The 17538-nt window shown below is 47.5% G+C and overlaps 1 protein-coding gene across 11 annotated transcripts in view; it reads left to right on the forward strand.

The window, feature by feature from the left end:
- Positions 1 to 17538, forward strand: part of Bcl11a (BCL11 transcription factor A) — a 98242-nt gene that overhangs the window by 69781 nt on the left and 10923 nt on the right. For 6 of the 11 annotated variants that reach the window (XM_052198982.1, XM_052198981.1, XM_052198980.1 and 3 more), the window contains exon 3: positions 13223 to 13324. The exons of 4 other annotated variants lie outside the window; for them this stretch is intronic. In XM_052198982.1, the coding sequence (XP_052054942.1) occupies positions 13223 to 13324 (102 nt within the window). Of the gene's footprint in view, positions 1 to 5721; positions 5927 to 13222; positions 13325 to 17538 lie in introns of all 11 variants that reach the window. One more of the 11 variants, XM_052198988.1, reaches the window with a different exon arrangement.

Raw genomic sequence — 17538 nt, forward strand, 5'->3', positions numbered from 1 at the left:
CAGACAGCGCCCTGCTCATTCTAAGACACCATGTTGGTCTATCAACTCGCTTGCCACGTGACGAAAATGTCTTTTAGAAAATTCATTTTATTTGGGGACATAAAGAAGCCTTTGGAAACACTTGAACCAATGGGTTACATGTGCTGGAGGGTACGGGTAAGAAAATTTGTGGTTGGGTTGAACACCAGAGAGACTCAAAAAAGTCCTAAGGCATCGGAGTGCAAATGGCCCCTCTCTTCCTTGTAGCAGAGGCAGGCTGTGGAGCTGGCTCTCTGCCCCTTGCGCTCTCTCCTCTGTTACCAGCTATGCTCAAAGCATCTCCTGAACCAGCTTGGGGCCTGCACGGCCTCAGGTGTAGCTCAGGGTGACCAGGGTCCTGATATTCCTGCCGTTCCAGGGCAGACACTTCCTTGGCCTTGAAAGCATGTTCTCATGCACCAACTGGCCGTGTTGTGCTGTGTTGTGTTGTGTGGAGGCTGCCGTGGAGCTGGAGAAGAGGGTCCTGCTAGCTCCCAGGAGATGCAAGCGATGCCCTCTACAGGTTTTCATGTTTCCTGAGGACCTATGCCCAGTTTTTAATTTTGTGAAACATGCTTTTTATTCTCATTTTCCAGCCTCTCCCAAGCAGAGGTGTGACATGGCGAAGAGTGTTCTCCCTGCGGGAGGTTGTTCTCCCTTAGCCTGCTCTACAGACTTGGTATCCCATCTTGTGGTCCTTGATGGCCATTTGCCTGGGAAGTCCTGGCCACTCTGGGGCCTCTCTTGCCCTCTTCCCTGGACTGTGATCTGGGGAATCTGGGTAGCAAGATGTGGGCTGCTCCAGGTTCTGTACCTGTGCCCCGGGGCCACAACCCTGCTGAGCGAGCCTTCCACGGCCAGCTTGCTAGGCTGATTTCAAGCCCTTTTTGTGGAGAAAAAAAAAACCCACTGTGTTTCCAGTAGCAGTATTTATCATGGTTCTACCTTTGAGGGGGACAGAAAGACTGGGGTGCAGGTGAAGGTGAGAATCTAGAGGCAAGTTGGAGAAATGCCTTTAAAATTTGAAAGGGGGGAGAGGAAGGCATCCCAGACTAGTAATTGGAGTGAATTTATCAAAGACTAAGGAAATTTGACAGCCATTGCAGTTCTTCTTACTGTGTAATTACACAGCATTTACAAAGTGGATTATTAACCTGATTGTCCATAACAACCATTGAGTAAATCTACAATTGCAGATCACCAAAATAGTGCAGTAAACCGATGGGCACTTTTGAAGGACTGCAGTCACCTTCTGGTTCCAGGCTGACTCAGAGGCCCCTTGGTAGTGAATAATTTACTAGGGAGACATGGGTGCCTTGGGGAAGAGAAAGCTCCCTCTGTGGTCACTGTCAGGCTCTGTCAGATCCCTAGCAGCTCAGTGACAGTAGCTCTCCAATAGGTAGACACATTCTCTCTGTGCAGACTCCTGAGAATGTAAGTGCTCTTCTTGGCCTGGGCAACATGGTGTGGCCTTCAGAGCTGGACAGCATGGTGTTGGATTTCACTAGGATGGACCATCAGTTGGTGAACCAATGGCAGGCACATGCTGATGACAAAGGCCTACATGCCACTGAGAACTCTGTGACCCCGGCATTGTCTAACCTGTGAGGCCTTTACCCTCAGCCCCCTGGCCTTTGTGACACTCCTCCTCTGGGTACAGAGAGGGCCATCACCTCAGTGGGGCCTCTTCCTGGGGAAGTCCACAGCTTGCTCCACACTGGAAGAACCACTGAAGCCAGCCAAGAGCCGCAGGCCATAAACGCGAGACGCGATTTAACAAAAGCAGCTTTTGAGTGGGAAAAGCTGAGTGCAGTTGTCCCAACCTGTCAACTTCAGATTTCTTTCCTCCTCTCCATAAATCAAAAAACGGTTGGTGGAAGGGAGGGATAGAAGCATTTCATTTTCGGATTTTGTAAGAAAATAAAATCAAATCAAAAGAGCCTGTCCCACGCTGGTACCTTGCATGCCAGGTTTCAGCCTGAGGCAAATTTTTGTGGCCATGTAATAAGCCTTTTTAAAATGGTGACAGACCCTTGACTCTTTGGCTTGAATTACATTGATAAAAGACATTTTATTGCGTTAGAGCTGGGGAAGGAGTACAGGGCGTCTCTTGCCTGGGCGGCCTCTTTGAAACAGCATCAGCCTGCTGTCCACCCGGTGTATCACCTGACAGGGCTTGAGCGCCATGGCGGCAGAGATCTGTGGCTCTGTGACAGGGGCTTTCTACTTGGCAGTTGAAGGTTGAGGAACTGAGGAAAAAGGATTTCAGCCTGAGGGGCTTGTTAAGGGAGAGCAGTGTTTGACATTCAGAGCAGAGTTGAGGGGTCTTGACACTGGGGGCCTCGAGGTTGGGAGGGCGTAGAACCAGGGGGTTTCTGGAGAACCTCTCCCTAAGCAGTCTCAGAGTTTTAAAATGAATATTTCCCTGAGGAATCCCACAAGTCCACCTCAGTGCTCTGGCCAAAACCTATTCCACACTCCAGTTCCCAAGTAGATGTTTCTAGGGAATGGAAATGGGAGTTGGTGAATGTCTTCTCTTAGGGTGAGGGGTTTGAAAGAGGGAGGGGTTTGATAACCCTCCCTCTGCATCAGCAGAATCGGTAAGACTCAGAATAGCCAGGAGCACCCCACCTCTGAGGTGACTGGCTTGCTCCAGTCCACTTCTTTTTGCTCAGGGACTGCTTTTAGGATTGGTCAGTTGTAGAAGAGGGATTTGAAGTTGGATTAAAAAGCCAGGGAAATAACCACAAAACTAAGAAAACAGGTCTATGGTTCAGAAGGGCTGCCCTTGTGCCTTGACTGTGACAAAGTACTGAGGGACTGAGGCAGCACAGTGACTGCTGTCTATCCAGGGCCTGTTCGGAAAGGATGAGCTGTCATGGGAGGAGGCCTGCCTCACAGTAGAATCTCCTCAACTGAGCCTCACCTCAGGCGAAAGGGCGGCCTAGTTCTGATCCCGAGGAAATGTCAGAACCTGACCTGCTAGACCGTTTTTTCTTTGCTTTTTGGAGCTTTGACGCCTTAAATTAGCTCTGGTAATTTCTGAGTGGCTCTCTGTTAACCACGGGGCATAAGAGGTTTTAATTCTGGAGAATGGCCAGTTCTGGTTCTTGGAACCTCTTGACAAAAATATCACAGAATATTCAATTCAGTGTGGGCCTTCTCCCATTCTCCCTGAGATGCACGTAACCACAAAATAGTCCCCGAGAGCCGAGCAGTTGTCTACAGTGTGAAGTGCAGTGCAGTTTGCTGTGGCCTGCCTTGGGGTCTTGAGGTGAATGGTGAGGAGCCATGTGCTCAGAAGGTGGACAGGGCTCTGAGGTCCAGCCTTGACCACACTTCTCAAACAGCAGGCGCTTCTCAGCATGTGCTGTGCCGGATGCCTGCCTGAATCTTCTGGGGGGGGTTCTATTCTTCAAACCCCACATTCAAGTCCCTTTAAGGGGGCTGTTCAGCTCAGTCCTGGAGTGTAGTCTGGAAGACTCCCCAGCCAGCTGTGTCGTTGTGTTGCCTGGGCCCACGTATGACCCATGTTTCTCTCTCTCTTGTCACCCTTGGAAAAGCAAGGGTCTTCTTCCAAGTTTGTTCTTTTCGCTTATTCTGGCATTTTCCCAAGGCTCATTAAGTGGTGACACAGAGGAATAAAAACATTTGTTTGAGTTGACACAGATAAAAAGGCTAGGGTGGACCTCTTCAGAGTAGTTGAAAAGTTGTGTGTCCTGCTGGCTTTGATAGCCGAACTCTCCTCTGCCTTGGGAGGTGTTATCAGAATTACACGGTTGCTAAACAAATGGCTATTTTCCCGAGTCTCACAGCCCAGACTCCTCAGCTCAGCTGAAAATCCCTATCCCACCTCCTCTGACATCTAATACTTACCTGGGGCTCCAAGGGCTCGCAGGTGACCAACACGTTCCTACCCGCCTATTCATTTTGGGGGGTAGGATATCTGTGAGCATATTTCTGTGAGGCTAGAGCAACTGACTCCAAAAACCATGCTCAGGGCTGGTTCTCAGGTCTGCTCGCAGGGGCACTGATGGCAATTTTGCCCAGTTTTCAGAAGGTCTACCACTCAACCAAGATTCCATCAATGGCAACTGATGAAGGGTAATTTTTCTTGTTATGGAAAAGACAGTTAACTTTTCCAAAGGTTTCCCAGCAGGTTTTCTTCCCTAGCATGCTCCCCGCTGAACTGAAAGTGTTTGTTTACAGATCAGTAACTCCCTGACAGAGGGGATGTTTGTAGTGGGAGGTGCACTCGGAAAAGGTAGAGTGTTAGAAGCCCTGTCAAGTTTTGGTGATCCCAGAAGAGCGAGAAAACTTCTCTGAAGTTGTATCCGTGAGCCGATGCGACTCAGTTTATACAAACTGGTTTTACACTGCAGTTTTCCAGGAACACTCCTCGGCGACTGAGGGCAGGAAGTCCTGGGCGCCTGGGCCTTGCCACCCTGTTGAAGGTGGCTGGGGAGAGACAGTGCTCGCCTCCCTGAGGCATGGTGCAGGCTCCGCCTGTGGCCCTTGCTCTGCCACCTTTCCCTTGACATTTAGCCTGGGTGTGTGGGAAGTTTCTTCCTGGTTTTCTGACCTTACCTCTCACTGGCTTGGGACTCACCTCTCTGGTTTCCCTCTTTGTCCTGCAGAGGGTGAACTTTGCAAATCTGTATCAGCGGAGGCTGAAAACCAGAGTCACTTTCTGTGTCCAAAAAAAAAAAAAAAATAGCTTGGTAATGAAGCCCACAGTGTCCTGTAGGTCCTTGCAGCCAGCTGCCAGCATGGTTGCAAGGAGTCTTGGGAGGCGTGGGAAGCAGGGAGCAGTCACTCAGTGATCTAGTCTTCTTTTTAAAGTTGAGAAGACTTAGTGCCAGAAGGAGGATGGGATTTATTCGAAGTGAGAAATGGCTGGGATTTATTCAAAGTGAGAAATAGCTGGGGAGCTGCAGAGCTAGGCCCGAAGCACTAAGGTTCCTGGCTTAGCTCCAGCAGGAGACGAATCCACGGACAGGCTGTGGTAAGACTCCGTGCACTGACTAGAGAAAAAAAATTTTTTTTTAAGGCTGAATCTTATGGCTCAGACTGGCCTGTAACTCATTTTGTAGACTAGGCTAGCCTCAAATTCCTTATCCTCCTGCCTCAGCCTTCTGAGGGCTAGGATTACAGGAGTCACGGTCCGGACACACCTCACGGTGGCATCTTAAGCATCTTTAAACATAGTTCCCCAAGTCTTCCCTAGTCCCCGAAACAAGCAACCAGGGAAATGTGTTCAATAGAGTCACACACCTACAACCTTCAAATACAGACTTGTAAAGGTCATCAAAGGCCCCAGCCTCGACCCCCTTCCCATGGGTCCCACGAGAAGAAAGGGTAAGTTTGAAGGCGAGACGATATTGATGATGGAAGACACCAGAAATGTACGGAAATCTCATTTCTCCACAGTTGTTTGTTGATAATGCTTCAACAAGTCCAAGGCCATCTTATTTCAATGAGACATCTGAAATAGATTAAGCCGGGAGGCAATGACTTCAAAGAAGAACATGGCTATCAACACTTGGCTTGTCTGCCTCAGGAATAAAGCAGTCACTTTGGCAGACCACCCACTGCTGTTAGTAGAAAAGAACTTCAGGTTGGGGTGGGGGTGAGGCAAAACAGGACAGGTGAGCCTTCTGGGAGTTTGAAAGTACTTCACATGGGCCTGTCCCTTATTTTAAGAAACCGTGGTATTTCAAAGCATGGAGCTAAAGATGTCACATTTGGATGAACACACTCACTGTTGTCGCCTGGACGAACGAACGGCTGTGCAGGGCTTTAGTTTGGGTGCCGCTGTCTGCTGAGTCCTTTGCGCCAGGTGCCATGAAGCTGGCTGCCTTCTGCAGAGCACCACCATCTTTTTCTCTGGACTGCCCAAGACTATCTCGTAAGTCACCCTCTTGCCTGCCGCCCCTCTTCTCTCTTCCAAAGCAAAGGCCACCCAGGGAATCTTAGTCCGGTGGCTTCTGCATCCAAAGACTCTTCCAACATCAGATTAAAAGTGCTCTTAAAGATTGCATCTGTCCTGAACGTGTTCTGATGTTTCTTGCCACCATTCCCCGAGCAGTACAGCTCTTCATCATCTGCAATGTTTTAGATGATTTAAGAATATGGAAGAATGTTCATACTATATGCAAACATTATGTTACTGTAGGAGGAGGGTTTGAGCAGCTGCAAATTTGGGACCCCGCTGCCTGTGGGTGCTTATACCCCACAAGAACTTTTCTTCTCTTGGGTCTCACAGTTCTGTGCCTCTCTTGTGACATGGTTTCTCTGCTGAGAGTGGGTCAGCTGCTGCTTGAGCTTTGGATGCAGGCTCTGCTGGACATGCTGAGGTTTTTTGTAGCGCCCACAGAACCCAGACCATAGCTTTGGGCCTTGTGGGCATTTGGTAAACATGTAAGGGGCATGTCCTGGAGCATACAGTTCTGCACAGGGAGGCACATGGTTAAACAATCAAAAAAACTGTTGTAAGACAATTTGTCTCTTTATTCAGCTGCCCTTACAGTCTCCTCAAAAAGCCCCACTATTCTAAGGCAAAAGCTGAAAGTGCAATAAAATTTATCTAATTCACGATCAAGTGAAAATACTTTGGGCCCAGAGCCAAAGAATATTATTGGAGTGAACTTTTTTCAACACCCTAAATTTAACCAGCTGGAATTCTTTTTTTAAGAACCATCCTATTCAACCTTTTGAAATGAAAGATTTGCCTTTTAGTGGGAAATCTGCATTTCAACACAGAGATGGAACACAATGTTTCTCTGGTTAGTTATTCTTCAGAAAAGCAAATTCGTTTTTATTTTTTTTTGAATTATATGCTTTGCTTATGTTAAAGACACAGATTGCAGAAAATTTTGTTTAGGCCTGACAGATTGGTAGCTTGCATTTTTATAGATAAGGGGGCACGGAAGATAGCATCTCATTCTTCTTCCTTGTTGAGAGGAGGCCTAGCTCTAGACCTCTGCAAAGGGGACATTAGCAACCTGTTTGGATAATCACAGGTCTGAAGGAGGAGAATTGGGTGTAGAAATAAAAAGTGTAGAGACTTAAAGGAGTGGTGTAATCAAGGCACTGTGTAGCATCAAATACTGCAAAGACCAACCAAGCTTCAAAAAAGGACATTCCAGAGGGTGACGCACAGGGTGTGTACTCTCTTCTGTATTTGCAGAATGGATTTTAAGAGACTCGCCGGGTGTGGTGGTGCAACAATTCAATCCTAGCATTCGGGAGGCAGAGGCAGGCCAATTTCTATGAGGCTGAGAGCCGTCTGGCCTACGTAGCAAGTTTCAGGCCAGCTAGGGCTACATAGTGAGACCCTGCCTCAAAAACAAAATTAAGAAAGAACAAAAAAAAAAGATCATGTTGACCTAGTAAAACTTCAGCCAGTGGGGGAAAAGAAACAAGGGGTAAAATGCCCATCCCAGAACCCAAAGCAGCAGACCCTGGCAATCGATATCAGGAGGTTAACTAGGAGCTCTTTGTGCAGTGACAGAGCTGTCATGTCCGTGCAGATGCGCACAGCTCAGGACATGGCCTGATCTGTTCTAGAATGTACTGGCAAATCAGAGGCTCTAGGAGGAGCTGGGAACCAGCACGGAAATGCAGGTCCGGAGCCAGGAGGAGCTGACCACAGGCATAGTCAGGGGCTGGGTTTGCTCTTTAGTTAAAGGAGGCTCTAGTCGAGACCACTTTCTAGGACAAGGGAAGACCTGAGGATTGTGAGCTGAAGGGACTGTTCTGCGTTCTGTCCTGTTACCTCTCACAGCGGCTAGTCATGCAGTCTCTTATGGAGGATTTAAGGAGAGAGAGCAGGGCTCTCTAAGCTTCTCTCCTGGAGGCATAGTCAGCTACACGTGCACGGTTAAGAGGAAGATACCCACACACAGTTTAGAGAACAGCAGACTTCTTTGTATTCTGTAAAGAGGACTGGGATTTTTATCTTAATATTACTTGAGGGGCTTGCTGGGCAGGGGGTCACACAGACAGGCCAGACAAGTGCTCTGCCACTGAGTCCCATCCTTGGGCTTCCAGGCCTGTGTTCTGATCCTGAGAGGCTGGGTTCCTGAAGCCCCGATGAGGTGTGTTGGAAGAGATGCTCAGGGCATAGCTGTTCCCACGTGCTGTTGCTCGGTGACAGCAGACAGCTGCGTGGCTGGCTGTACTACACCTACTGGTTAGCTGCAGTGGTAGCAGACAAGAAATCTTTCGAGATGTTCTTGAGGAAACCCAAAACTTGATTTAATAATCTTCAATTTGAGAGGATCTCACTGAGGGTTACTTCGGGAAAAGTTAGTCTCTAGTGAATACAGAAATACAAAGTGACCAATATACAACAGTAAGTCAGAGTCACTCCCAAATTGTTGCTTTTTAGTAAGACCTGGAAAATAAATCATTTTTATTCGGTCTTAAGGAAACTTTACAACCTACCAACATGTAAGACTGAGACCCCACAAGGAGCAGGTCTAAAGGAACCTTTATGATGGTTTTTGTTGTTGCTATCCAGACAGGGTTTCTCTGTGTAGCCCTTGCTGTCCTGGAACTCACTCTGTAGACCAGGCTGGCCTCGAACTCAGAAACCTGCCTCTGCCTTCCGAGTGCTGAGATTAAAGGCGTGCGTCACCACTGCCCGCCAAGGGACCTTTTTGAAGAGACAGTTTGAGAAGACTTCTACCCAAGGAGCAGGAGGCACTTAGAAATTTTCAGAAACAGGTGACACACCACACTAGAGTCTGGAAAGAGGAACGCAGACTTACTGTGTCCACAAGGAGGCCGGAAGGCTCCCACTGCAGTTGTAGGAAGCAGTTGAGAACTCCTGTCTGCCTGACAGTGGTATCTCAAGTGTTGTCTCATGCAGGCTTCCTTCCTGCTTCATGAGGAGCCTGGGCCAACCAGGTGAGTGACGGATGGACGGAGGGTAGGCTAGAACTGTGAACTCCATAAGGAAGGACCTTTTGGAATTCCCCTGGTTTTTTTTTTTTTTTTTTTTTTTTTTTTTTTGCCTCTTAATCCTAAAAGGTCATGGAAGGGACAATCTCATGGTCCATGGTCTCTGCTTACAACTGTCAAAGCTTCTGGTTCCCTACCTACTCTGCTTTGAGTTCGGTTGTATTAGGCTTGACTCTGTCTGACACCTGGAGGGCTGCTTAATGTAGACATTCCTTTACCCTGTGCAGCTTCTCATCCGGTGACTCTGAGGTCAGTGTAAAGAATCTGCATTTCCAACCAGCTCCACAGTGAAGCTGGAACTGGATCTGGGACTGCACTTAGGAACTAAGAGCGCCCACAAAGAAACAAAGCAAGACATAATAGACCATGGCTTCCCAGCCAGCCCGGAAGAGGAGGCTGGGAGGGAGGAGCCCCCAGCCTGCCCCTCCCTCTTGCCTCTGCAGGGGGGAGGGGAAGGCAGACCCGCTCTTCGAGCTGATGCTGAGAAGCATTAATTGTGATACTTTACTTTGCCTAAGCTGTGATGAAACAACAGAAGGCATCATAGCAAGAAGTTAAACCCTAGGGAGGCTATTAACAATTTAGCATTTTCAGTTCTTGTGCAATGTCGATCTCCTCTCTAGCGAGAACGTTAAAGGGTGGTTTTAGTGGAAGAAGCGGCTGAGGTGCTTGATCCTCTTCCTGGAGAGGACATTCAGGCTGACCCACCCCCTCGTCTTCTAAGATGACCGTGCTAGACCCTGTGCTAGTTCCTAAAATAAATTACTGGCTAGGGGCAATACTTTGCTCCTCCTGAACTGGTTTGTCTGCAGAGGAAGCAGAGGTAGAGGATATGACAGCAGCGCGGTCCTAGACTCTTGCTGCAGAGCGGGCACTGTGTTCCAGTTCAGGACACTGGGGGTCAGTGTCCTTAGGCCTTCTGAAAGCCTTGCCACATGGCTAGGTTGACCTGCACCAAGAGGGGTTGGTAACTCTGCCCAGTGAGTTGGAAGAATGAGGACTTGGTTTTCTTTTTGAAAGTCAGTCTTCTGTAGACATATGGAGATCTGAGGACAACTTGTGGGAGTCAGTTCTGGGATTGAAGTCAGGTTCTCAGGCTTGGCAAGAAGCACATTTACACTCACTGGGCGCGCTCTCGCGCGCTCTCTCTAGCCCAGGAGAACCTTCTTTATTGGCACGCCCTGGCCAGCGAAGACCACAGCAGGGAGCACAGAGAAGGGGGAACACACACTGGAATCTGAGAACTAAGTCAGGTCTTTGTCGGTTATGACTCGGCCATGGGCAAGACCTTTACTGTCAAGCCCCCAGCCTCCTATCTGTAAAATGAAGACACAGATGGGTGAGCCCTGAGGTTTCATCCAATGCCAAGAACCAAACTCCCAACAAACTACGAAGATGGATAGTCACATGCTTTGAGCACGGGGACCTCCCTGGCCCCTGCTGCTCTGAGATGACCTTGTTTCTTGCTAACAGGTTAGCAGGCATCTAGCAGCGCACATGCGCCATCAAGCTGGAGTTTGGCAAGCAGCTCTTTCATCCCTTGATGGAGGAACTGGAGTAGGGTCTCTCCAGTGGCAGGGAGTTTGAATTCGGACTCTCCCCACACAGGGGTTCAAGGACCTGTTGCTTTTGTGCTAGGGTCATGGAATTACCTGAGGTGTGCGGTTTTCTGAGAAAAGGATTTCATGCTCTGCCACAGAAAAGCTCGCTGAGACAAGAACGGGTGTCAGAGTGGGTTCTCAGGTTTCTCCTTGAGAACTTCAAGAACGTAGCCGACAGCTGATTTTTTTTAAACCCCACTCCCAGTTTAGCACAAACAACAAAACGGAGACATATTTGTTTCTTGAACCAAGTCTCCCACAGTTACAGGTTCCTTTTTGTGGTTTTATTTGGGCTTTGGTCCGAGAGGAGATAGTGTCTTCATAGATGGTCTAAGGCAGAGGTACTCAACCTTCCGAATGCTGGGACCCTTTATTACGGTTCCTCACCTTGGGGTGACTCCAACCATAAACTATTTTCACTGTTACATCATAACTGTGATTTTGCTCCTAATATGAATCGCAGCGTAAGTATCTGATAATGTAGGATATCTGATAGTCGACCCCTATGAAAGGTACTTCGGCCTGCACCCCAGGGGCCTCGGCCTGCACCCCAGGGGCCTCGGCCTCCACCCCAGGGGCCTCGGCCTCCACCCCAGGGGCCTCGGCCTGCACTAGGCTCACTGTGCCTCCAGCACAGCACAGCATCAGCAGGTTTCTTCTGCAGGCCGCTGTTATCCATCAGGTTCCCCAGAGAAGAGAATCTGGTCCCACGGTCCTGACTTGCACTTGGTAACGTGTATAAAGTAACCACAATGAATTTCTTAAACTTTTTCTACTTGTGAATGCTTTTCACCTAAGTTGTCAGATGACTCCCAGTATGCACTTCATAAAACAAATATATAAGTGAAATATTTACTTAAGATAGATACATGATAAGAAAATTTATTTTTAAGCAATTATTTGGTATGCGTATAATCTTAACATTTATTAAAGACTAAGGCAAATTTGCATACTAATAAGATATATGTGTATTTATTTTTAAATAATGAAATCTTGGCTGAGTATTTAGTACTACAGGATGGAGAGTATCTCAGTGTTTTTCAGAGTTCATTGATATTTGGATTTTATAATCACTAATATTGAGAACCCACTTCTCATAAATATGTAGCCCAAAGTGGCAGGAGTGTTGTTTATGGCTGTTTCAGAAGTTGTTAGAAATTCTGTACTAATTCAAAGACATAATTAGTCTGGTTTTTTTTCTCCTAAAACTCAAAAGTTAATGATTCAAGTAATGTTTTAAAATAAAATATTCTATGTGCCACCATATAATCCAAAGACAAATTTGCCATACTTAAGAACAGCAGTAGGAAAGTGTGAGGTTTTTGTTTTCTGTGACTAACCCATTCAGTTTCCACAAGAGCAGACAACTGTGTATGTGGCAAAGATGCAGCTGAAAGCATCCAGTGCTCCGGGGTCCGGGCGCGGCAGGCTGTGCTCTGGTGCGGTGTGGCCCGAACAGCATGCACAGCGTGACATGTACATGCTGTGTTTTGGAACCAAGGCTGCAGCAACACGCAACACTGGACAACTTCCAACAGCTTCTGAGGCGGCCTTAGACACCCTTTCTGCCACTCTGAACTATGTGTTTATGAGAAGTGGGTTCCCAGTGCTAGTTATTTGAGCCCATGTGGGGTTGTGACCCACAGTGCAGGACGCTGTCCTGCCCTGCTCACTGACAATGCTTTCCAGTGCTGTTACTATTAAATGCCCCGCCTACTCACCGTCAAAATCAGCTTTTCTGGACTCCAACCCACGTCCTTCTTCACCTGTCTCCCTCCCTCATGAGGTCATCCTCCCCAGGGGCAGTCAGCTGGGGTGTATTTGGGAATATGGACACTGAGCACAGGATTCCCAGGGGTAAAGGCTCTTACATGGCTCTGTGATGCACACTTGGTGAGAACTCGCCTTGCCTCAGGGGGTGCAGTTAGGTTTGATGCTGCTGCTGGATACTGCTTTTTTTTTCCTTGTGACTGTCACATCATCCGTTACCCTGAAGGGATGTAAGGGTCTTGTCCAAAGTCATTTAAATACTAAAAGTCTAACCTTCAACCTCATTGCTTTGTGTTGAGAGGCTACCTCCATGGGGTACGCACTGACAGGACTCTAGAGTGCGGTCCACCGAGCCCTGAGATACCTGCGGTTTGAAGAAGCTAAAGAGTGCTGTTCCCTGACAGAGTGGGTCACCAGCCTGCCCACTTCCTATTAGCGATTGTTTGCCTGGGGTTTGTCTAATTCAGTGGATGCATGTAAACCAGCCTTGCAGATAAATTCTGTCTTTCTTCCCTGGCCTACCCATGTTATTACCAATTTTCTCCTTGCTATTTATATATATCTTGTAACAATCAACTAACAACAAATAAGCAAAGGGACTTGAGAACCAACCAGCCCCTGCTTCATACTTCAAACCAACCCCCCCCCCTTTCCTTGTTGTCCAAAAAGACCAAAATTAAAGACAAAACAAAACCGGTGGGAAACAGCTCTCCACTGATGTTTGTTTGGGACCCTGGGCCTGGTACTATCTGCAAGGCTGCTGTAATGATGTTAATCTATTTTAATGGAAGGGAAATGTGATATCCTGTGGTTTACGATGCTCATTGTTCATGGCGGTGGTGCTTGATTCTGGGTTTCTTTCACAGATAAACTTCTGCACTGGAGGGGCCTGTCCTCTCCTCGGTCTGCACACGGAGCTCTAATCCCCACGCCCGGGATGAGTGCAGAATATGCCCCGCAGGGTATTTGTAAGTTGAACATTATCTCTTCTACAAATGTCCGTGTATATAGAGATGAGAGTTTCTGGAAATTAGTCTTGCTTTTTAAGCACTGAAGGGAGCTTCTTCTAACACAGACGGGCACCTGCACATGTATTAATCCGCTACTCACCTTGCCCTCCTCCCACCTGTAGCCCCGAGAGCGAGCCGAGAGTAAGAGAGTGGCTTTCCCTCCCCTTCGGTCCCCCCACTCCCCCCCACTCCCTCCCCCAACACACGGTCTTACCAGGCACCATGGCTGGTGGCGGGACCATGTCTGTGTCTTTGCTCACAACCAGTCTTACTGCTGGACACTCAGGCCTATGGCCTCGGAGATGCTCTGACTTGATTGTTTGGCATGCATCCTTGGGAGAGGCCAGAATCACAGGCAATTTACAGTTACCTCAGAGGTATTATAATGCCTGTGACTTAAGCATTCACATGTGTACTTGAACGTGGCATATTTACAGATACACATGGTATATGTGTTCATATATACGTACATACAGGTGCACAACACATAGAATTTCTGTCTTTCTCCTTATCTTAGAAGATGCACAGACATGTAGGTAGAATGTGAAGAGCCCACTGCCGCCTTCTTGCACACGTGCCTCCACCACCACTAACTTTTATAGCAGGGATCTCTTTATGAAATTCAGATTTATTTATTTATAAACATGTTTTCTGAAAGATGTCTTAGAAACCAAGTTGGCTTCCTTCTCTGTGTAAAAGTGAGTGATATGAATCACACACAGCCAAAGTATTTGAAGGAGGAGTTAATTCCAACACACACACACACACACACACACACACACACACACACACGAGAAAAGGGACACATAATATGGCAGCTAATGTTTATTTTTAAGAAAACAGAATAGATCATAACAAGGTGTGCGGTGCAAACACTGAGGCTACAAAGGAGGCTTCCTCTCAGGGGCCTCCGCCATCTTGTGAATGGTGTCTGCAAGGCAGGCCACACACCTTGAGAGCAGGTTCAAAGCCTCCTGGTTAATCCCAGGTAACAGCGACATTTTATAGGAGTTCACAAGCCCCAGGGTCCTGAGGGCTGGGTTGTAGGGGTGGGCGCCATAGCGCCTCATTTTCTTCCCCACCCCCAGCTGGGCCTGCGCCTGGCTTAGATCCCAGAACACAGAAAGTTTAGGTGTTGGTTTTGAGTCCCAGCACGGCAGCTAGGTGGGGAGCAGCTTTCCTTTGCTAGGGGTGTCTGGGATCTGTGCTTGGCTGAGAAGGGAGACTGAGGGGTCAGTGAAGGGCGGAGCTGAGAGGCCAAGGGCTGCTGGCTAAGAACAGCCTAGTGCTCTGAGGCCTGCTTTCCAGGATGCTCACCAGGAGCGCTCAGGAGGAGGCATGGAGCACTGCGCTGCGGGCTCCACACAGTCCGAGGACAACGCCAGTGCCCATCCTCACTAGCTTCGTGGACCTCCGCTTTCAGAGCCCTTGGCCTCGGGACCTCCTTGCCTGTGAAAGTGACTTGATCCCCCAACTTGCTTGTTGCCAAAGCCTGCCTTGAGTCTGCCTTGGACCCTCCTTCCCAAACTGTGCTGGGAGTGTAATCTGGTTAGGCACAGACACACGCGCACGCGCACGCGCACGCGCACACGCACGCGCACGCGCACACGCACACACACACACACACACACACACACACTTCTTTAAAGGTCTGGTTTTTAATGTTGTTTCACATGTAGGAATCCCAAGGCCCAGGTGCCAACATTTCAGTTGGGCACCAAGTCACAAGCTGGTAAATGACACTCAGGGCCCGTCACAGACCCCCTTCTTCTTTCAAATTGTGAGGCCTCAGCCGCATGACTTTCTCACATTGGTGACACATTTAGAAATGGAGAGCATTCCTTCTTATAAAATGAAGTAAAATAAAAGTCAATAAGTAGGTGGGCTAACAGCTGGGTTTAACCCTTTCGGTGCCTTGAGTTCTTGTACCGGGGAGGGGCAGGGCTCAGTTTATTGCTTTAAATCAAAACAATCCTGGTAAATGCCCAATGAAGCTCTCAAAGTGAGAAGTTGATTTTCATCAGAGTAAATGAAGAATATTATTATATTTTACACATCAATAAATCAATGTAGCCCTAATTTTGCCATGCAGGAAATCAATTCTGGTCTTTCTAAACCATCAAAGATGTTATGAACAAAGTAATTTCACAAATTACAGCGAGTAACACATTTATTGATGACTGCAGTTTAGGAATTTAGAATCTGTGAGCACTGTAATATAATGTGGTGCACCAGGACGAGCGGAGTGAAATGCAGATTACGTGGTGAACCGGCAATGCATCGTTTGCTATTAGTGGACTGGTAATAATCACCAGCTTCCGAGCAGCTCTTTCCATGCAATCTTCAGTCATTGACATAGAGATTACAGTAGTGCCCTTGTGATCTAGGATATCTAGCTGATGGGAGCATGGGAAGGCGATAGTGAAGGCTGTGTGTGTGTGTGTGTGCTCATTATAAGTTCAAAAGCTATTTCCTCTGGCCTCATGCGTGAGGGGAAAGACAGCACCGTAGTGTTAACCTTCTATAGCACGACCACACAACTGGCTCTGGAAAAGTAATTATTAGAAAGCAAAATAAAATGGTCTTCCCTTAAGGCTCATGGGAAGCTAACAGATGAGACTCTCCATGTCTTAGCATCCACACGGCTAAGAGGTGGCTCCTCTCAGGCCTTCATTTTGGCACATTTGGAACCGCCATTGCTAATTATGGCCCCATACCCAGGCTTTAAGAGATTATAAGGGTCAGGTATGATTTTAAGGCATTTGGAGTGACGAAAGTATTAAGGGTTTGCTTCAGCTGAGTGATGTGATGCTCCTTAGAGACAGGCTTCTGATTGTTAGGCTAAATATATGATAATGATCCAGAGTCCTAGGGAGGCCAAGAGGAATGCTGTGCAGGGTTCACACTGGTTGGAATTTCTTCCCCCTGACCATTTAGAGCCCAAGTCATTGTTCAACAACAACAAAAATTTATGAAAATACTCTCCTTGAAGCTTTTCATTTCTCTGAAGAAGGGAGGCAGATAATGTGATTCTAATGTCAGCATTTTCTTTCAAAATTTCTGCCTTTCTTCCTCCCTCCACATTAGACATGTTTGAGACCTAATTTTGGTATCTTACCATCTAATCTTGTTAAGGAGATTTCCCCAGGAGTGGGCTATATTGAGCGAGATTATAAATGCATTGTAAAGTAAATTACAAGGTCAGGGCAGGAGTCCATTATTTAGACAAGCGCTTGAGCGAAACTGCCTTGTTTTGGAATATGAGTGTGTGGGGCTCCCAAGAAGACCTTGGCAGCTTTTCTTTCTGACTTGCTAAATGGAGGAATCATATAATTGATGAATTCCTCCTGCCCACTCCTTAGCTCCCTGGTGAATTTTGTTCCATTGAAAAAGTTACTTAGGAATGCTAGCCATGGGCTTAAGGGACTGTTCTAGCCTCACATCGGGAGAGAGTGTATCTCCCGATTATATTTTAAGCCCTGGCCTTTATTTTTAAGTCCCTGGGCCATTAGCTAGTCTCACCCTTGTCCCTAGGCTACTGTCTCTTCTGCATTCTGCCTCATGCTGCCCTTGGCTGCTAAACTGTTGGTTGGCTACTCCATAAACCCCATATATGTGTACATATATATAAACATATAATGGGAATATATATTTAAATTTAGCTATCAGGAAAAAAAATGAATGATTTTTTTTTTTTTTTTGTGAAGTCAAACTGGCCACCTCTTTGCCAAAGTGGCATTTACCACTCTCGTGTTCTTTTCAGTAAGAGAGAAACAATGTGACTTGAGCAGGGCCCCTCTCCAGACAGCTTGGCTACTGGCCAAAGAGTTGACTAGCTGAACTCTATCTTTCTGTTTCTTTCTCAACTGGAGCTGAGTCTCAGCCGAGGGCGCAGGATGTTGTATAATTTGGTTCACGTTGTTAGCCTCTCAAAATAATGAGGCGGCGGCTAGGGTAGCATTGCTCAGTCCGCCGCCTGTCAGGGTGCTGGCTGCCGCCCCTGCTCCCACAACCAGCATGCTGGGGCTGCTCAAGTTGGCACCAGCCACTCTGAACTTCTCTGCTCTCTCTTGTTGAACTGGGGCGATGCCTAAGGATTCAACACAGCTTTTCGCTTAAATGAGAATTACATTTTTCTCTTGAGATTTTAATCACAGCAACCCCTTGAGATT

This window comes from Apodemus sylvaticus, chromosome 11 (assembly GCF_947179515.1).
Source record: "Apodemus sylvaticus chromosome 11, mApoSyl1.1, whole genome shotgun sequence".
NCBI lineage: Eukaryota > Metazoa > Chordata > Mammalia > Rodentia > Muridae > Apodemus > Apodemus sylvaticus.